At 39.9% G+C, this 22861-nt stretch overlaps 1 protein-coding gene across 1 annotated transcript in view; it reads right to left on the reverse strand.

The window, feature by feature from the left end:
* Positions 1-15180, reverse strand: part of LOC143030750 (facilitated trehalose transporter Tret1-like) — a 17415-nt gene extending 2235 nt beyond the window's left edge. Inside the window, exons 1-4 of the mRNA XM_076193955.1 lie at positions 15030-15180; positions 7860-7995; positions 568-959; positions 38-187 (exon numbers count right to left, since the gene is read on the reverse strand). Of these exons, the coding sequence (XP_076050070.1) occupies positions 38-187; positions 568-959; positions 7860-7995; positions 15030-15104 (753 nt within the window). The 5' untranslated portion in view covers positions 15105-15180. The remainder of the gene's footprint in view (positions 1-37; positions 188-567; positions 960-7859; positions 7996-15029) is intronic.
* Positions 15181-22861: the final 7681 nt, after the last annotated feature.

Genomic DNA, 22861 nt, shown 5'->3' on the forward strand with positions numbered 1-22861 from the left:
AGGAGAAGAAAGAGGAGGACCTGACTGACTCCCTCACCTGGTCCTTGAAGGTGGTCGACGGCTGTGCCAAGAGGCCCTTCCTGATGAGTTCAACTTCGGCCTTCTCGTCTCCGTCGGGTCCTCGGAGGAGCCGCGTGGCCTTCAAGGCCTCCTTATGTCGGCCCTTCTTCACCAGCCAGTAAGGGGACTAGGAACATTAAAAAGAAAAAAAAAAAAAAAAAAAAAAATAATAATAATAATAATAATAATTAATGGATAAATAAGTAAATAGTTACATTAGAGAAATGAATGAATCTATCAACGATATTCGAACCCTGTAGTCCCAGGAAGTTTCGTGCACCCCCCGCCCCCTCAAGGGGAACTACCAAGAGAACTACAAAGGGTTACCTCGGGTACAAAGAGAAGAACTACAGAGGATTACCTCGGGTGGGTGCAAAGAGGAGAGCTAAGGGAGGGTGACCTCAGGTACAAAGAGAAGAACAGTGGAGGATTACCTCGGGTGGGTGCAAAGAGAAGAGCTAAGGGAGGGTGACCTCGGGTACAAAGAGAAGAACAGTGGAGGATTACCTCGGGTACAAAGAGGAGTCCCATGAAGATCGGGGTGAGGATGATGGCGCAAGCGCCCGTGGCCCACTGCCAGGAGCAGAACTTGGCCAGGACGTACATGACCAGGATCCCGAAGGCGAGCTGCATCTGGAAGAACATGGTCACCGAGCCCCGGAGACCTGGGGACGTGATCTCCGCCAGCAGGGGAGGGATGACCGTTGTGAAGATGAACCCGGAGAACCCGAGGAGGACCCTCCCGACGTAGATCATGGCTTTGACATGGACCAAGGACATCAAGATCCATGTGATGATAGACGGCGGGAGGGTGACGAGGAGCAGGCGACGGGGGCCCAAGACCTCTATCAGGGCGGTGACGAGCGGAAGCAGGACGAAGGCCACGTTCGGGATGGCCACTGGAACACACAGAAGCAAAGACACCCCCTTAGTTTATGATCTGCTGTTGGTCATCAGGGATACGGGACAAAATACGGAGACGAGGTGGCAAATGAAACGTGAAGGAATTTTATTCAGTGACAGCCGTTTTTGGGCCTTCTCTAGTGAACGGATAACAGTAGTTATTGACGGGTTTTAACTTCTATCATCAGTCCAATGAAGAAGGCCCAAGAGGTCGAAATGTTTGGGATACGGGGCTGTTGATGCTGTCCAAGTCACCATGGGAATGACTCCCACTGTGAGGAGTTGGTTGTGTTTGTATGGGTCAGTGGTATCCCCTCCCGACCAAAAAACCTCTACAAGTATCAAGAAAAATTATGAAAACAATAGCAATGGCAATGGTATTAACCCATTCAACTCCGATGACAAGATGTCTTGTCATTTGGTCAAATAAAACAAAAAATCATAATACACCAAAATGTTTGATCAAACACCAGAAAAATATGACGTCAATCCTCGCTTCGCTCGCAGCGAAGCGAGGACTGACGTCATATTTTTCTGGTGTTTGATCAAACATTTTGGTGTTTTATTTGACCAAATGACAAATAATCTTGTCATCGGGGTTGAATGGGTTAACATAAAGATATCGATATACTCTCAAACTCTGTAAATGAAAATAGAATTATCACATGTTCATAAATGACGTCCTAGTAGAAGTAGAAAAGTACAACGGCAAGCCACAAAACTGATTCTAAATATCAAAAATAAATCACACGAAAATGGACTAAAACATACGAATTTGTTTTCCCTAAAAAAGCGTAGACTCAGAGGTGACTTCATACAGGTCTTTAAGATTTTAAAGGGGATTGACAACATCAAAAGTGACATAATTTTCACACTGAATGAAAATCCGACAAGAAACAATGGCCTCAAACTGTCAGGACATAGATTTAATTTGGAAGTGGGTAGAAGCAACTTCGTGTAGTCAATGAATGGAATAAATTTCCTGCAGAGGCAGTGCAATGTAGTTCAATTCGAAGTATTAAGATTCGTTTAGATAAACACCTAAGCAAGATACTGTAAACCTGCCATTTATTTTATATTTTTGTTTGTTTGTTATTATTTGCCTGTTTATCATTATTTGCTTGATTTTCATTTATTATTTGTCTGTCATTTTATTATCATTTACTGTTTTCTTATCTGTTTATCCTTTAACATTTATCTATTTTGTTTCTTATTATTTATGCTGCTATAATCTTTTATCTATTAATTTATCATTACTATATATATTTTTTCTCGCATCCGACCTAGTTATGGACCAAAAGGTCTCCTGTCGGCATGCTCCGCCTTTGTGATCCTTTGCAAATAATGTCTCTCCTACGATAGGAAAGCAATTTTACACACACACACACACACACACACACACACACACACACACACACACACACACACACACACACACACACACACACACACACAGACTGCAGCAGATCCGAGGTGAATACACGTCTCAGATGTCATTCGTAGCACTGGTTGAACTTATGAAAAAGGAAGTGGCAGATGCCTATCTTGAGGAGAGGAGGATTGTTTCTGCCAAGAAAGGCCACAGAACCCCGTACAACAAAGCTTGAAATAAAAATGTGGGACAAAGGAAAAACAAGAGGAGATTAAAGGAAACTCAGAAAGGATAGTTATAGAAGAAATCTGAAAAAGAATAGCTTCCCACACAGAGTAGTGGATATCTGGAATAAATTAGATGAGGCAACAGTGTGTGCAAACACTATTCAAGAATTCAAGAACAAGCTTGATGCTGAAAGATACGAAGACGGGTCACTACGAGCATAGCTCCCTTCCCATATAATACAACTAGGTAAACACACACACACACACACACACACACACACACACACACACACACACATACTAACTATAAACTAAGCAAGGTGATGTCAGGTCTTGTCACGTTGGTTCAAATTCCTTTCCACGTGAGTTATCGAAGAATTGTGGTATTCAACTCACGTTAGGCCCCCCAAGTATCTTTTTGGGCACACGGCTGGGAATAATGAACACGGGAGTACGTGATCCACATAATTCCTTCATCATCACCACACTAGCATGCGCCGTTTTCAAGGTCTAACCTATGATATCTGATCTTGGGCCAGTTTTTGCACTGAATCAAAAAATCATGATCATTTTACTCAATCAGATCAACTTAATGAAATATGAGCACATTAAAAATATCCTAAATTTCGATCTATTTGTAAGTGAATGAAACACAATATTGAAAATATTAGACTGATTTGTTCACAGAAGACTTACAGAATATTTTGACTAGGTAGCAAGAAGAGTATAATGAACTACGAAACCTACTCATGGATGAATGGTCGCTTCAGGAACTTCCGTTTGTGCTAAGTAGACTCCATATTCCTCTTCAGGCACCGGCAGTAGTCGGCCAGAAAGTTGACATCCCATCGGCAGCCTTGATAGCGCTCCTCCATAACACTGATATCTTTGTGAAAGCGCTCACCCCGGTCTTCACTGAAGTCTCCACAATCCTCTAGAAAATAGTCCAGATGAGACCGGAGGAAGTGCATTTTCACTGAGATGCGCGCACCAAGTTGGCGGTAATTCTCCATGAACTCGTCAACCACCTTCTGATACTGGGAACTTCTGTGGTTGCCAAAGAAGTTTGCAATGACTGACTTAACCCATTAAACTCCGATGACAAGATTCCTTGTCATTTGGTCAAATAAAACAAAAAATCATAAAACACCAAAATGTTTGATCAAACACCAGAAAAGTATGACGTCAGTAGTCCTCGCTTCGCTCGCGAGCGAGCGAAGCGAGGACTACTGACGTCATACTTTTCTGGTGTTTGATCAAACATTTTGGTGTTTTATGATTTTTTGTTTTATTTGACCAAATGACAAGGAATCTTGTCATCGGAGTTTAATGGGTTAAGGGACAACCAAGCAGAGAGTTCAGCAGGATTCAGTGCATCATGAAAACTAGTGTCCTTGATGAGTTCCCTTATTTGAGGACCATCAGATATACCAGCCTTAAGTTTCTCCGTGTTTTTTTCGTTTAAACTTCTGATGGAGGAAAGCAATTCCTCTACTTTCCTTGTCCAATGCTTTTACGAAGTTCTTCATGAGACCGAGTTTGATGTGGAGGGGTGGAAGTATCTTGCTCGGTTCAACCAGAGGGTGGGGCAAAACGTTGTGTGACCCAGGTTTTAATCCTTGTCTTGATGGCCACTCTTGTCTCACATAATGTTGGTCATCAGCACGGCTATCCCGTAAGCACAGAAAGCATGGATACTTTGTATAACCACCTTGAAGTCCTGAGTCCAACAACTTTAAGATCTCCACTGATCAACCGTTTATGTTCCTGGTAGTTCAGAGCAGATGGCAGACGCTGCATGCTTTTGTGGGTTTCTTTCATTTCAACCGAATGCCCAACAGGGATCGATGAAAACTTATTTCCGTTATTCAGAAGAACTGCCTTGAGTCTTCTGTTAGATGACTCAATGAAAACTCTCCATTCCATAGCATCATACTTCAGACCAAGTAATCTAATCAGGTCAGCAATATTGTTACAGTATACCAGTGAAGATGCTTCATCAAACGTGAAATTGTTTCTAAATTCTCTCTCGCTGTCCCGATATCGATAGAATGTTGTTCCTGGTACAAGTATAGGTTTCTATCGAAGACGAGGACCCAGTAGCTGGGCAGACTCCTTGGAAAGGTTCAGGTCTCGTGTCAGGTCATTGACTTCGGCTTGGGTCAAAGGCACCGGTTGGTCGTCCTCGTATCAGTCATGTCACTAGATTCGGAATCAGAACTAGATTCCATGGTGACATTTGGCTCAGGTCAGACTACCATCCAACTCTACATGCATCACTTTGCACTTAAAAACATGGTTATGGGGTACATGAGTACACACACACACACACACACACACACACACACACACACACACACACACACACACACACACACACACACACACACACACACACACACACACACACACACACACAACTCAATGGCGCAGTGGTAGCGTTCGCGGCCGCCACTACGGCGGTTCGGGTTCAAATTTTACCCAAGGCTGAAATAATTTCAGTATCGCTGCGCTGCGAGTCGTTACTTCAACTCTCGTGGACGGAGAGTTTGGTGTGTGTGTGTGTGTGTGTGTGTGTGTGTGTGTGTGTGTGTGTGTGTGTGTGTGTGTGTGTGTGTGTGTGTGTGTGTGTGTAAGGTCACAGCATTACCCATAGATCGGTCATTTATTATCTCTCTTCCGGGAGGGAAATAGCTGTCGATCACGAGTCCAACACATGATCCAAGACCATGGTGAATCATATGTATGTATGCTCACACGTTGCTAAATCATTCTTTGACTAATTGTATGGAAAGAGGTCCTCCTATCTTCGGCCACAGGAGGAAGAGGAAGAGGAAGAGCGAGAAGGGATAAGAGGAGAAAGAAGAGGAGGAGGAGGAGCGAGAGGAGGAATAGGAGGAGGAGAAGGAGGTGAAGGAGGACTCTACCAGTCGGAGGACCATCGCGAAGAACCACCCTTTCTCCCCCGAAGACGAGGAGCAAAATCTTCTCACTTCGTCTCCCAACGCTGTGGAGTTGTTCCTCGTCAGAGGCCCTGGTCCCTTGGGACCCTGCTGGATGGCTGGGCATGTAGCTGATCTACGTTATTGCTTCCTTTTGTGTCTTTCTCATCAAACAACCGAGGTTGCTTGCCTCGCAACATAAATAAGACATTCGCTGTTGCCATTATTATTATTATTTTGGTGGGAGGGGGCTTAGTTTCCAATTCTACAAGACTCCTGCACGCCTCTGGTCCGTACAGGAGCGTCACTACGGCCCCGTAAGATATAGGTCAATACCGCGACATTTGATCCAGTAACCGCATTTTTATACATCGGCATGCTCCTTCGTGATGTGATTCATATGTGAGCGCTCAGTTAATGTATTTAATTGAAAAAAGGGAAAGAAAAATGGTTGGGACCACTTTCGCCTAGAAAATAAACAAATAAATGAAGATATATAGATAAATTAATAAAGGAAAGGGCCACCTTTACTACAATATATTGTTATGCTACGTCACTGTATACACATGAAACACATACAGTAGTTCTGGAAATCAGTAGGGGGGAAGGTTCTTGGGTATGGGCGTGTTGGGAGTCTCAAAGAGGAGGGCTAGGAGGAGGAGGAGGAGGAGGAGGAGGTGGTGGAGGAGAATGGGGGTTGCATTCTGGATGCTGGTCACCTTTTGAGATTGGAATCAACGCCTCATACCTTGGCAATCCAAGGCCATCGCGGGGAGATTTCGTGATCACAGATCCGTGCAAGGTCGCCACTTAGGGGCGTCGGGGTGAAAGAGTACTCCAGGAAAATGACTCGGCACTAAGGAGACAATTTTTTTGTTTCTCCCAGCGCATTCCCTCTCAGCGTCCAATTTGGGGCATTAACCCATTAAACTCCGATGACAAGATGTCTTGTCATTTGGTCAAATAAAACAAAAAATCATAAAACACCAAAATGTTTGATCAAACACCAGAAAAATATGACGTCAGTCGTCCTCGCTGCGAGCGAAGCGAGCGAAGCGAGGACTACTGACGTCATATTTTTCTGGTGTTTGATCGGAGTTTAATGGGTTAAAGCAGGAATGATTTTTTTTTCCCACAGCGAGCCAGATGACTGAATGACGAACGCGGGGCGAATGCCCACTTTGTTTATTTACACTTTGAATATTCTACTTTTTTTGTAAGAAAAAATAGTAATTGATAAAAAATAAATGTGACATATGCAGTGCGGCGGCGGGCCTGGTGAACTGACCTCACGGGGCGGACCCGGCCCGCGGGTGATAGATTGGTGACCCTTGCGTTAGAGGAACGGCGGTAAGATGCTTATCCGTTGAACGTTCACATCTCATTATTATAAACGTTCAGATAGGAACGGGTCCTTGTTCACTCGACCTCGACTCCCTGTAGGTGGAGGTGCCCCTCGGGGGTTCCAGATCCCCCTCCCCCTCCCCTTATCAAGAGGCTAGGACGGTGCCTCTTACAGAGGAATTAATAGCGTGGAATTTGATCAACTATACCCTTAGTCAAACTCGCCGGTAGTAGGGTTCGAACCACCGTTACCTCGACCTCCGTCGCAGGCAGCGACGCTCTAACCCACTTGCCCAGCGAGCATCCGTAGGCACACACATGAAAATATACACATAAACATATACACATGATATATGCAAAAGAGGTGTGTGTTAGGGTGATGAGGTAAAGACAGAGAGTTGTTGGGAGTTGCATTTCCTAACGTTTTGTCCTTACCAAGACTTCTTCAGAGTAAACGTTCCGTCCAGGTAAGGGAGGAAACGTTCGAAAATAAAAATCCACTCATCTGTCCTACATATATCAGGTGTATATGTATGAATATCAGAACACCTCACTGAATGGTCCCCAGAACATCGATTTTCATCTTATCAACCACAATGAATTTTCCATTTCAATTCCTTGGGAACACGATCGAGACTAACAAGGATCTCTATGAAAGCATATTCGGAAACTGAGACGCGACGTTCTAGCCCGGCAGCGTCTCGGTTTCCGAACATGTTTCCATCGTGTTTGCAAAGAATTAACCCATTCAACTCCGATGACAAGATGTCTTGTCATTTGGTCAAATAAAACAAAAAATCATAAAACACCAAAATGTTTGATCAAACACCAGAAAAATATGACGTCAGTCCTCGCTTCGCTGCGAGCGAAGCGAGGATTGACGTCATATTTTTCTGGTGTTTGATCAAACATTTTGGTGTTTTATGATTTTTTGTTTTATTTGACCAAATGACAAGACATCTTGTCATCGGAGTTGAATGGGTTAAGACCTTTTGGTCCGTGGGGACTTACCAATCCATTCGATGTCTGTCTTGTCTATATTCAGGACTTCGTAGGTGCTGTTCCTGCTTGGTGCTAACACTGTGGGCCAGGCGACAGCAAGGGCGTGACTCAACACACAGCCAGATATCACCAACCCGCATATCACCTGTATCACAAAAATAAATAAATAGATAAATAGATAAATAAATAAATAAATAAATAAACAAATAAATAAATAGATAAATAAATAGATATCACTAATCAACACATCATCTGTATCACAAAAATAAATAGATAAATAAATAAATAGATTGATCAATTAATAATTTAAGTGGAACGGCAAATGCTACGGGCATGACTGTGAATACCGGAGGAAGATGAGAACAGATTAATATTACGAAACATGTTTTCGCTTCAGAAATTCTTTCCTTTCGTCAATACGGATGAAAAACAACAACAACAACAACAAATGTTCACGAAAAACGTTCCAACATGAATATAGAAACCCACAAAAAGTTTATTTTTAACGTACTGCACAAACGTTCCACAAAAAATAAAATAGAATAAGATAAAATAAAATAAACAAATAGACCAAAAACGTTCGTAAGACACGTTAAAAAATAAAAGTAAAAAAAATCTGCGACAAACGTTCATAAAAATGTTCCAACATGAATATAGAAACCCCCCAAAAACGTTTATCTTTAACCTACTGTATAAACGTAAAAAAAAAGATATATATATATATATATATATATATAAAACACACACACACACACACACACACACACACACACACACACACACACACACACACACACATGTATATATATATATATATATATATATATACAATAAAATAAATAAAAACGTTCCTAAGACACATTAAAAAAAACGTAATAAACGTTCCCCTAAAAACATTCTATTGAAGATCATCGAACCTTTCTGTCACATTCAAGGTCTCTTGGGAGGATGGGATTTTGGTGAGATCTGTGCTTTTGCAGAAAAAGAAAATGACCATTTCTTGACTAATTTATCCTCGTACAATATTTATTTCTTCCTCTATTCCTCGACATCTGATTTTATTCCTGATTGGCCGTTTTTTATTACTTTTGTTCTATTTTATCATTATTATTGATATTATCATTATTGTTATATTATTATTATCATCATCCTTATCAATACTATCGTTATCAATATCAGTTATTATTATCATTATCATTATTATTATTATCATAATTAATATCATTATTATCATTACTATTATTATTATTATTATTATTATTATTATTATTACTATTATTATTATTATTATTATTATTATTATTATTATCATAATTATTATTATTATTATCATTATCACCATTATTATCATTATTATTATCATTACTATTGTTATCATCATTATTATTATTACCATTATTATCCATTATTATTATTATTATTATTAATTATTATTATTATCACCATTATTATCATTATTAATCCATTATTATTATTTTTAATTATTATTATTACTATTATTATTATCATTATTTATTATTATTATTATTATTATTATTATTATTATTATTATTATTATTATTATTATTATTATTATTGCAATTATTATTATTATCATTACTATTATTATTACTTTTGTTATTATTATTTTTTTGATAGATGGTCATTTCTTCCTCGTCTATACCTTCTGGCGTCGCCGAAGGTCGTGTTCTCCCCCCCCCCCCCACTTTCTTTCTATTTTGACCAGATAATAGTGCTATCAAGGTTGCTTATGATCTTTCGATTATTTTTACTTTTCTAAGATAAGTTTATCAGTTAATGATTACAAAGAAGAAACATGGCCACAGACAACCCTTCTGGCCCTTAATTAGGTCGGATGCGAAAAAATATAATAATGATTAATAAATAAATAGATAGATAGATATTATAATATAAATATAAATAATAATAAATCAAATAAACAAATGCATAAGTATAGTTGAGTAATGAACAAACAGGTAAATAGTAAATGATAATAAATTGACAGATAAATAATAATGCATGAAAATCAAGCAAATAATAATAAACAGACAAATAATAATAAACAAATAATATGAAATAAATGGCAGGCATTACAGTATCTTGCTTAGGTGTTTATCTAAACGAATTTTAAAACTTCGAACTGAACTACATTGCACGGCCTCTGCAGGAAGTTTATTCCATTCATTAACTACACGGTTGGCCAAGTTGTTTCTACCCACTTCCAAACTGAATCGTTTTCCTGACAGTTTGAGACACTTATTTCTTGTCGGATTATCATTCAGTGTGAAAATTTTGTCACTTTTGATGTTGTCAATTCTCTTTAGAATCTTAAAGACCTGTATCAAGTCACTTCTGAGTCTACGCTTTTTAAGGGAAAACAGATTCATATGTTTTAGTCGATTTTTGTATGATTTAGTTTTGATATTTGGAATCAGTTTTGTGGCTCGCCGTTGTACTTTTTCCAATCTGCCAATGTCTTTAATGAGATTCGGTGACCATACGGAAACAGCATATTCCAAATGTGGACGAACTAACGATTTATATAGCTTGGACTTTTGAAATAAAAAAAATCGCGCAATCAGTACTAGAATCTTATCTGCTTTCTCAGGGGCTGAAATACACTGCTTAGAGTATTTGAGATCGTTACTGATAATTAGTTTGCATAACCTTGCATTTGTTTGTGTTAAATTTCATTAGCCACTTTTCAGACCACTGCTGTAGTTCATTTAAATCTTCTTGAATATCTAATTGGTTTAAGCGATCATTTGCCATTCCGCACAGTTTTGTATCATCAGCAAATTTGGAGACAATAGATTTTAGTCTGTGGACTATATCATTTATATATGCTATGGATAGAAGTGGCATACTATGAATAGGATATTACTTTAGTTCTAATGTGTGTGTGTGTGTTTGTGTGTTTGTGAGTGTGTGTGTGTGTGTGTGTGTGTGTGTGTGTGTGTGTGTGTGTGTGTGTGTGTGTGTGTGTGTGTGTGTGTGTGTGTGTGTGTGTGTGTGTGTGTGTGTGTGTGTGTGTGTGTGTGTGTGTGTGTGTGTGTGATTCACCACGGCCTAAGATCCTGTGATGATCTCATCATTGACAGAGCCTATAAATAGTCATATCCACGAGTAATAACGTGACGAATGTGTGTGTGTGTATGTGATTCACCACCATGATCTTGGATCACATGTCGGACTCGTGATCGACAGTTATTAACCTCCCGGATGAAGCTCAGAGCTCGTATATGACCGATCTATGGGTAATACTGTGATCTTACACGCACACATACTCCCAACTCCTCGCCACACGAGAGTTGGAGTAACAACCCGCAGCGTAGCGATACTGAAATTATTTCAACCCTGGGTAGGATTTGAACCCGGACCGCTGTAGTGGCAGGCGGGAACTCTAACCCAAGGTCCATATACTATATGGACCTTGATCTAACCATACGCGACGAGGTTGCGTCGTTGTGTGTGTGTGTGTTTGTTTGTATGTGTGTGTGTGTGCTTGAATGGTTAAATTTTCTCTCAATAGCAAATAGATAAATAAATAAATAAATGAATAAATAAATAGAAATAGATAAATAAATAAAACATCAAGATACTAGAGAAGACTGGGAGCTAATATAAACAAACAGATACATAACTGATAAATTTGAGCGTGAAGAAATTAGAAGAATGAAAAAAGGAAAAAATACCGGCAAAAATTATATATATATATATATATATATATATATATATATATATATATATATATATATATATATATACACAGAACAACTTTTAGAAACTCTGCCCAGGGATTCGAACCCTGACCTGTGCGTGCATAATCACGAAGTCTACGACTGAGCTACGTGCGATGGTTCAAAAGGACTAGCGTCTTCACTTCGTGATTATGCACGCACAGGTCAGGTTTCGAAACCCTTGGCAGAGCTTCTAAAATTGCTCAATCTGTCTTAAACACACACACACACACACACACACACACACACACACACACACACACACACACACACACACACACATATATATATATATATATATATATATATACACTAAAGGCCTCTTTTTATTTATAAGTGAGGCAGCCAATCAAAAACACGCAATCATTTCCACTACCACCCACCACCCAATTGTTTCTGTAGCATCTTACTTCCTCCTGGATGCCGGGTCATACCTGTATCACTCCCATCGCCCCGGGCCGGAAGCAAATCAGCAAGATTCAGTACCTCCAATGCTAGGCCGTTTCACTTAATTGGTGACCCTCCCTCTCTTCGTTCCCTCATGCGGAAAATAGAGAAGACGGGGAGAAGTCCCTTCATGCTGCATCAAAATATCATCCACACACAACCATTCTCCACTCACTCACCCCTATCCCCTGGCTTCTCCCTTCCTTGCTCAACTGGCATTCCATCCATCTCATCCTCGGTCGTCCCCTCCTGTCTACTCTATCCACCTCTAACCTTTCTTCACTCATTCTTTCCATGTGTCCAAACCATCCCAACACTCTTTCATCAACCCTGTTTTCTGCCACCCCTGTTCTCCTCCTCACCTCCTCATTTCTCATTCTATCCATACGGCAGGGATGATTCTAGATATTTTGGCGAGTTCATATTTTGGCGCCATAGGTGAGATCATGATTTGGCGCAGCTACTGTCTGTTCCCTTCACCACTTCCCAACACACACCATGCATGGCTGCCTCTTTTGTATGGGGAAAAAAGCCTTCCGTATATGTATGTATATATATGAGAGTGTGGGTGGAGGAAGAATAAGCGAAGATGGGCTGGAACTCCTTTATTGATTATACGTTTCGACCGACTCGGTTTTCTTCAGTAAGCTGTCCACAATTTTTTTTTTTTTTTTTTTGCTGCCTTAGATAAACATACGAAACCTTCCCCGTCATTGTTATTTTCATAAGAATTAATATAGGCAGCTTCAAAATATGTCGTCGTCGTCGTCTGTCACGGAACCAATCGCTCCGTTTTCTTTCTCTTGCTTGCGCTGGATTTGAACAAATGTCAAGATTCTTGTCATTTGGACAAATAAAACAAAAAATCATAAAACACCAAAATGTTTGATCAAACAGCACCAGAAAAATATGACGTCAGTCCTCCTCGCTTCGCTCGCGAGCGAAGCGAGGAGGACTGACGTCATATTTTTCTGGTGTTTGATCAAACATTTTGGTGTTTTATGATTTTTTGTTTTATTTGTCCAAATGACAAGACATCTTGTCATCGGAGTTTAATGTATTTAATATCTTAATCTCCCGCCGAACGGATTTCTTCGGTTGAGATAAATATTTGTAGCACAATGGTAGCATCTATATAATAATCTTATTAATCCTCTCCTCTTTATAAGATTCCACTGCTCCTAGCAACATGGTATTCAATTCTCCTTCACACGCACACGACTTGGCGGCGCAGTGGTAGCGTTCCCGCCTGCCACTACGGCGGTCCGGGTTCGAATCCCGCCCGGGGCTGTAATAATTCCAGTATCGTTGCGCTGTGAGTTGTTACTCCAACTCTTGCGGGCGGGGAGTTGGGAGTGTGTGTGCGTGTAAGGTCACAGCATTACCCACAGATCGGTCATATATGAGCTCTCTTCCGGGAGGGAAATAGCTGTCGATCACGAGTCTAACACGTGATCCAAGAGCATGTTGAATCACACACACCATTCCTAGATTTTTTTTTCTACTATATCCTTAGAAAAACAATAATAATCTCTCTCTTTATAACGGGATTGATTTAACCCATTCAACTCCGATGACAAGATGTCTTGTCATTTGGTCAAATAAAACAAAAAATCATAAAACACCAAAATGTTTGATCAAACACCAGAAAAATATGACGTCAATCCTCGCTTCGCTGCGAGCGAAGCGAGGATTGACGTCATATTTTTCTGGTGTTTGATCAAACATTTTGGTGTTTTATGATTTTTTGTTTTATTTGACCAAATGACAAGACATCTTGTCATCGGAGTTTAATGGGTTAAGAATGTGATTAGATAAAAGGTTTGGGATCATTGGATCAAGAATTGGCTCTACATTGTAGGTAAACATGTAGAGAGAAGCTGACCTGTATTTTTATTTATCTATTTATTTATTTATTGTTATTTTCACTTACTTCGGCTAGGTTTCTCCTTCTCTATCGCCCCAAATCAGAATAAAAATGATCGAACTCGAACAACGAAATGCTTGGAGTCCAACCGTTGCACTCGTCCATCCTTGGACGAATGGTTAGACGCGTGTTCAACCTTACCGTGTGGAGATGTTTCCACCAATCACGTAAAAGGAAGAAATTTGAGCTATTCAACGCCGCAGCGGTTGCGTTCGCAACCGCTGCTTTAGCGGTCCGATTTCGAATCCCGCCCAGGGCTGAAATAATTTCAGCATCGCTGCGCTGCGAGCTGTTAAGGGCACAGCATTATCCATAGATCGGTCATATATGAATTCTGAGCTCTCTTCTGGGAGGGAAATAGCTGTCGATCACGAGTCTAACAAGTGATCCAAGACCATAGTGAACACACACACACACACACATTGTTTAGCGTTTCAGGTGTCTTCGCATGAAGGAGAACTCACCCGAAACAAAAATTATAATAAAAACATTACTGTTCCCCTTGGGCAATGTGTGTGTTCTTTACTATTATACCTAGCGGTAATTCTACAGAGAGTTTCTAGCATATTGTAGGCGTCTTCATAGTATGTACAATTAAAAACGTTTGTAAGTTTTTATAATTTTGTTAAAAATTACCTTATTATTTTATGGATTTATAGATAACAGATGGGAACGTTAGTAATTGTAATACTATTTTTCATTCATGGCAAAATGACAGCTTGTCTCCTCGTTTCTCCACTGTCGAATCGCAAAATGTCGATATCAAAATTTGCGCTATTTCCTGTCAAATACGATACTACTTATAATTTTGTTTGATAAAATGCTTGAAAATATGTAATATATAAGTAGAACATTTTGGTTTGGTTAAGTTTTGTGGCTTTTATGAAACGCATTCTCCATTTTCGAATCGCACTAAGCGTCTTGGTCAACATCTTACCCACAAGCCAACTCAACCCCGCTAATTTTCGCTCGGCCTCAGACTTCACCAAAAAAATAAAATATATTGTTCTTCACAAATAACTGAATCCTTATTCTTTCCCGTAGAATGTCGTCCTTTTTTCCTACCTGTCTCACGAGGCCATGAGTCTCATTGGGAGATTCCCCAGGCGAGTTTTCCTTCTCACGATCTTCGCTTCCCATGCCGGGTAGTACGTGCACACTCTTTCACGCTCAAGAGGACACTGGCTGCCCGCTCTAGCAGCCCACGCTACCTTCCGCCGAGTCGCCGACAACTTGATCCGTGCGTGATTTCTGAGGGAAACCCAGTGTTACATCACGGAGGCCTAAAAGCCTGCCAAGGACTGAAAAAGGACAGATACTAAGGGCTTGAAAGGGATATATGTCAAGGACTGTAAATAGGAGAGAAAATGAAAATAAAAGGGTCAGGAACTAAGGTAAGATATTTGATGACCTTAAAATGCCATAAATTCAGGGATAAAGGGCCATGAATGAGAGGGAAAGGGTATATTGTCCTTAAAAAGGAGTAATAGGACACAGTGAGTCCAATAAAAATCGACCACATTCTTGTGGTCTATGACGACAATCTTTGAGGGAAACAAAGTCAATTTAAAAAAATCCCTAGGAGAAAGATGAAAAAAAAGGACATGTACCCTATTATTATATTCAGATTAAATAAGTCATATTCATTAAAAGGACATCATTGTATAAAGATAAGATGAAAAATAGAATTAAAGAAGGAATATTGCTAAAGCGATCTTTGAGCCGAATTTAGAACTCTTGAAATGGCTGTAGATTATGTAGTACACGGACGCCGACTCGACGGCGCAGTGGTAGAGTTCGCAACCGGTGCTACAGCAGTCCGGGTTCAAATCTCGCCCAGGAGTGAAACAATTTCAGTATCGTTGCGCTGCGAGTCGTTACTCCAACTCTCGTTGGCGGGGAGTTGTGTGTGTGTGTGTGTGTGTGTGTGTGCGTGTGTGTGTGGGCTTGTGTGTGTGCGTGTAAGGTCACAGCATTACCCATAGATCGGTCATATATGAGCTCTAAGCTTTCATCCGGGAGGGTAGTAGCTGTCGATCGCGAGTCCAACACGTGATCCAAGACCATGGTGGTGAATCACACACACACACACACACACACACACACACACACACACACACACACACACACACACACACGCACGCACGCACACACACACACACACACACACACACACACACACACACACACACACACACACACACACACACACACACACACACATCCACCGAAAATCGACAGCAAAAATATTTTTTGTGTCCTTTTTTCAGTTGAATATATTTTTATCTATTTTCATTTATTTGTGTATTTATTTTTACTTATTAATTCATTATTATTATTATTATTATTATTATAAGTAGTAGAATGGAACCTCCTTCGTTAATGTCAGATCCATCTAAATTGACTCAGCGTGTCCTATTACTCATTTCAAGGAAAATAATCCATAATTCTTGCCAAAGTCTGTGAGGTAAAGCTATCCTTCTTCCTCCATTTATGATTTTTTTCCTCTGTGTGTGGCGTTTTAAGGTGATCAACTCCGATGACAAGATGTCTTGTCATTTGGTCAAATAAAACAAAAAATCATAAAACACCAAAATGTTTGATGATCAAACAGCACCAGAAAAATATGACGTCAGTCCTCGCTTCGCTGCGAGCGAAGCGAGGATTGACGTCATATTTTTCTGGTGTTTGATTAAACATTTTGGTGTTTTATGATTTTTTGTTTTATTTGACCAAATGACAAGACATCTCGTCATCGGAGTTGAATGGGTTAAGGTGATCAAATGTCCTATTATAGTTACTGACCTTTTTATTATTATTATTATTATTGTTATTATTATTATTATTATTATTATTATTATTATTATTATTATTATTATTATTATTATTATTATTATTATTATTATTATTATTATCATTCATTATTATTATTATAATTATTATTATTATAATTATTATTATTATTATTATTATTATTATTATTATCAGTATTATTATTATTTTATTTATTTTATTTTATTTTCTTATCTTTCTCGCCTCTTCTCCCATTTGTAGTCTTTGACATATGTCCCTGTTAAGCCATTGGCGTCTGTCCTTTTTCAGCCCTTGGCAGGTGTCTCTTTTAAAAAGGTCTCCGTTATATAACAATAAATTCCCCCTCCGTGTTTATGTACAAATCAAGTTGACGACGATTCGGTGTAAGCCTGAAAGGTAGCGTGGGAGGGAGGGAAGGAGGGAGGCAGTGGCAGTGTCCTCGTGACTGCGAGAAGATGAGCACGTACTACCCGGCATGGGAAGCCAAGATCGTGAGAAGGAAAACTCGCTTTGGGAATCTCCCAGTGATACCCATGGCCTCGTGAGACAGGAAGGAAAAAAGAACGACATTCTACGGGAAATAATAGGGATTCAGTTATTTGTAAAGAACAATATATCTTATTATTTTGGTGAAGGCTGAGACAGCGAAAATTGGCGGGGTTGAGTTGCAGCGCTTGTGGGTAAGATGTCGACCAAGTCGACTTGGTCCGATTCGAAAATGGAGAAAGTACTTAAAGGTGTTTCATGAAAGCCACAAAGCTACAAATTTAAAAGATTCTACTAATATATATATATATATATATATATATATATATATATATATATATATATATATATAATATATATATATATATATATATGAGTGAAAGGTGACAAAGGGACGGAGGATAAGGCAGGAGTGATAATTCCTCTAACGTTTTGACGGATGTCTTCCTCAGAGAGAAGACCCGTCGAAACGTTAGAGGAATTATCACTCCTGCCTTATCCTCCGTCCCCTTGTCACCTTCCACTCACCTGTCTCTACTTTCTACTACAACTTATATATATATATATATATATATATATATATGTATATATATATATATATATATATATATATATATATACAGGAGTCCCTCAAATAACGCGGGGGTTAGGTTCCTGAAATTACCGCGTATGACCAAATCCGCGTATGCTGACTTTCCATATTAAATACCGAGAACCGTATGTATGTGTATGTGTACGTGTGTGTATGCGTGCGTGTATGTGTGTGTGTGCGCGTGTATGTGGTGTATGTATGTGGCGTTTGTGGCGTATGTATGTGTTTGTGCGTATATACATGTGTGTGTATGTGGCATATATGCATATGTGTATGTGGCGTATATACATATGTGTGTGTAAGTGGCGTATATACGTATGTGTATGTGGCGTATGTATGTGTGTGTGTGGGGCGTATGTGGCGTGTGTGTGTGTGTGTGTGTGTGTGCGTGCGTGCGTGTATGTGTCTGTGTTCACATGTACAAGTAAGCATGTACGTGCGTGTGTCTGTGTTCGTATTTGTGTGTACGTGCACGCGCATTCACAACATACACTGGTTGTCTAACACGTGTCTACGTGTGCGTGTCTACACGTGTGTAAGCGTGTATATGTCTGTTTTTGATCTCCCAAACCACTATCGCCAGTAACAACAAGAACCTCATAAGAGAAATTAACCCATTAAACTCCGATGACAAGATGTCTTGTCATTTGGTCAAATAAAACAAAAAATCATAAAACACCAAAATGTTTGATCAAACACCAGAAAAATATGACGTCAGTAGTCCTCGCTTCGCTCGCTTCGCTCGCGAGCGAAGCGAGGAGGACTGACGTCATATTTTTCTGGTGTTGGATCAAACATTTTGGTGTTTTATAATTTTTTGTTTTATTTGACCAAATGACAAGACATCTTGTCATCGGAGTTTAATGGGTTAATACACACGTAAAAGGAAGCTAAATAGCTGGTGCCGAAATCTACGATCCCACGCCATTTTTAGTCAGAACGCGCGCACAGGTGCATTCTTACTTCCCCACACTAATATATATATATATATGTATATATATATATATATATATATATATATATATATATATATAAAATGTTGTTCCTATATTGGAACAATCCTATTTGATGAGTAACAATTGAATAGCCAATTGTCGACAGTTCATTACCAAAGATTTTTTTCTTGTCTGTACTAATTTCATATGCTTACCTTTTATATTCCTGTCAGTCTTTACTAATTTTTAGTGAACTCAGACTTCCACACTTTTAGATATCGTACTATATATATATATGTATATATATATATATATATATATATATATATATATATATATATATATATATATATATATATATTATATATATATATATATATTATATATATATATATATATACATATATATATATATATATATATATATATATATATATATATATATATATATATATATATGTATCTTATTGCACCTAAGTATTATGGGTCCCGATGTAAACTGTGGTTCTTGGTGTGGGTCGCAGTAAAAAAAAAAAAAAAAATGGGGGCAAATTATGGTGTGAAGAGTGGAAGTAATGGGTGGAACTAGTCAGACTTAAAAATAAAGAAAAAATAAATAGATAAATGAATTAATAGAATAAAAAATACCCTCGTCATCCAGGAGGAGCCAAGAAAAGAGGGAGAGAGGGGTGGTGAATGGAAGTGGAGTATAGTATGTGGGGATGAAATGGGTGGGAGTGTATTTATGCTGTTGTATTTGGCTACCTCCCTTAAGAGGGGGGAAAGCCGTTGATATATGTTTGTATGTATGCATGTATTATAACATATGTGCTCCACCATTTGTAGGTGATCATTTCAAATCAAGAGTTTGAAAGGTTGGCAGCCCTGTATGCGAATGAAGGAAGCAATTCACTGTTGGCAGCCCTGGTAAGAGCGATTTGTATACAAAAGAGGCCATCCTCACTGTGTAATGGCCCACGACTGCTGCTCTCCTTAGACCTGAGGTAACTTGGTAACATCATTGTGTGGTGCATTAGCTTCCAGGGTATCGCCATTGCAGTAGTGGCACCAAACCGCGGACACAGTCTCCTGTCTTCATGTATGAGCAGTCAGTTCCGGACAACGTGTAAGGTTGAGGTCTGACCGGTACCAGTCCCTGCAAACCACAGAAAACAAGACTATCGTCCCCATCCATAAAGTTATCTAATCTTCTCTTAAACGCCTCTCTCTCTCTCTCTCTCTCTCTCTCTCTCTCTCTCTCTCTCTCTCTCTCTCTCTCTCTCTCTCTCTCTCTCTCTCTCTCCCATAAGCACATAAGAACGGAGAATGTTGCAAGACACCATAAAGCAGTTCCATGTCTATTATCACCTATCATTCCATCCATAAAGCTAGCTAATCTTCACTTAAACGCCCTTCTCTCTATCTCTTTCTCTCTCTCTCTCTCTCTCGTAAGAACATAAGAACGGAGAAGATTGCAAGACACCATAAAGTAGTTCCATGTCTATTACTACGTATCATCCCCATCCACAAACTTATCTAGTATTCACTTTCTCTCCTTACCCAGCCAGGTGATGTCCGTGTCTGTGAGGTTGAAGTTGGGGCGAGTCTTGTTGCTGCTGAGGCGGGGGAAGACGTTGGGCCAAGCCAGGGTGTGGGACAGGTGCAGCATGACCCCGGACAGGACCAAATCACACGAGACCTGAAGGACACGGGGACCTTGAACGTCATGATACATGTGTGAGTGTGTGTACATGGATGAACAAGCCCTGCCACCGGGACTCAAACCCTTGGTTGTGTGGATGCTGACCACAAGGCAAGGACGCTACCATTGCGCCACACTGATCGTATATGAAAGGGACGATCTGTAACTTAACCCATTCAACTCCGATGACAAGATGTCTTGTCATTTGGTCAAATAAAACAAAAAATCATAAAACACCAAAATGTTTGATCAAACACCAGAAAAATAAGACGTCAGTCCTCGCTTCGCTGCGAGCGAAGCGAGGACTGACGTCTTATTTTTCTGGTGTTTGATCAAACATTTTGGTGTTTTATGATTTTTTGTTTTATTTGACCAAATGACAAGACATCTTGTCATCGGAGTTGAATGGGTTAACCTGACCAAACTAAAGAGGAACGCAGCGAGGAACGCGGCCAGCTCTGTCGGGGACCATTACCAAGAGTGGATGCCCTTCGTAACCTCTGCGCCGCGATTTTGCGCGTCTGGCAGTCCCCAGTCGTGGTGAGATACAGTTCCGGCACGCCGCCGGGGTTTGTCCCAACGGCCGACCTCACCAATACGATTTCCCTGGGACGGATAACCTTGAGCACTAGGGAGTCCCCATCTACAGTGAGGTGCGTCCCAAGCCCCCTGGATGCCTCTCCCAGCGTATATCTATACCCTGCTAAACTACAGGGTGGTCCGAATGTCTTGTTACCCCTTCCAATAGAGGTACAAGTATTACAGTAATATAAAAGTACAAGAATTACAGTAATACAAAATACATGTCATGGAGAAACAGTTTATGAAATCATGACTTCACTGAAAGATTCGGCAAACCAGCTCCTCCGAAGATATGACAATATTGCGATGGGAACATAAACTGTTTCTTCAGGACATGCATTTTGTATTACTGTAATACTTGTACCGCTATTGGTAGGGGTAACGAGACATCCGGACCACCCTGTACATGAGTCCTTCCCTACACCAAAATGGAACTTTCAGAAGGCGTCAGACAACAATGAAAATTACGATGTTATATACCTTGACTTTAGCAAAGCGTTCGACAAAGTGCCACACCAGCGACTACTAAATAAAATCAAAGCCCATGGCATAGGAGGAAAAGTGTTAGAATGGATTGGAGCTTGGATTAGTAACAGAAAACAGCGGGTCACCATAAATGGAATAAAATCTAGGTGGGGCAATGTTACTAGCGGGGTCCCCCAGGGCTCGGTTTTGGGTCCCTTGTTGTTCATTATGTATATAAACGACTTAGACGATGGGTTAAATAGTGATGTTAGTAAGTTTGCGGACGACACTAAAATAGGACGCCTAATTAGGTCAGGAGACGGCGCCCAGATTCTGCAGGATGATCTTAATAAACTGTTAACATGGTCGGTGAAATGGCAAATGAACTTCAATATCTCTAAGTGTAGCGTGTTAAACGTAGGGCTACACAACCCCAAAAATAGATACAACTTAGATAACACGTTTTTAGAAAAATCTGAGTGCGAGAGGGACTTGGGAGTTCTGGTGAGTCCGGACCTTAAAACCAGGAAGCAGTGCATTAGCACCAGAAATAAAGCTAACAGAGCATTAGGCTACATTGCTAGGACGGTAACGAATAGAAGTGCAGAGGTAATTATTAAACTCTATCTAGCGATAGTTAGACCCATCCTTGACTATGCGGTACAGTTTTGGTCTCCGTCCTACAGAATGGACATAAATTCACTAGAATCAGTACAGAGAAGAATGACCAAAATGATACAAGGACTCGGAAATTTGCCTTACGAAGAGAGGCTTAGGCACCTAAACTTACACTCTCTGGAAAGACGCAGAGTGCGGGGTGATCTAATATAAGTGTTCAAGTGGATCAAAGGCTATAACAAGGGTGATGCAAACAAGGTCATCATAATAAAACAACAGGGCAGGACTAGCAGTAATGGGTATAAATTGAACAAATTTAGATTTAAGAGGGAAATAGGCAAGAATTGGTTTACTAATAGGGTGGTCGATGAATGGAATAAACTTAGTAACCATGTAGTAAGCGCTGAAACTATCAGTTGTTTTAAAAAACGATTAGACAACTTTATGGATGGGGATGACAGGTGGTGATGGATACGGAGCTGCCTAGTGTAGGCCTTATGGTCTTTTGCAGTCTCCTTTATTTCTTATGTTCTTATGTTCTTATGTAAAGCAGAATTCCCTCTGTGAGATGACAGAATTCTTTTTATGAGCAGAGGAACAGCACAAATCAGCTTAGTCGCCGGTGGTCGAAAACAGATCGTAAGCTTGGTGTGACTGGGCCTTTAACGATGACAAGATGTCTTGTCATTTGGTCAAATAAAAC

The sequence above is a fragment of the Oratosquilla oratoria genome, chromosome 12, assembly GCF_046742065.1.
Source record: "Oratosquilla oratoria isolate Oo_2021 chromosome 12, ASM4674206v1, whole genome shotgun sequence".
Taxonomy (NCBI): domain Eukaryota; kingdom Metazoa; phylum Arthropoda; class Malacostraca; order Stomatopoda; family Squillidae; genus Oratosquilla; species Oratosquilla oratoria.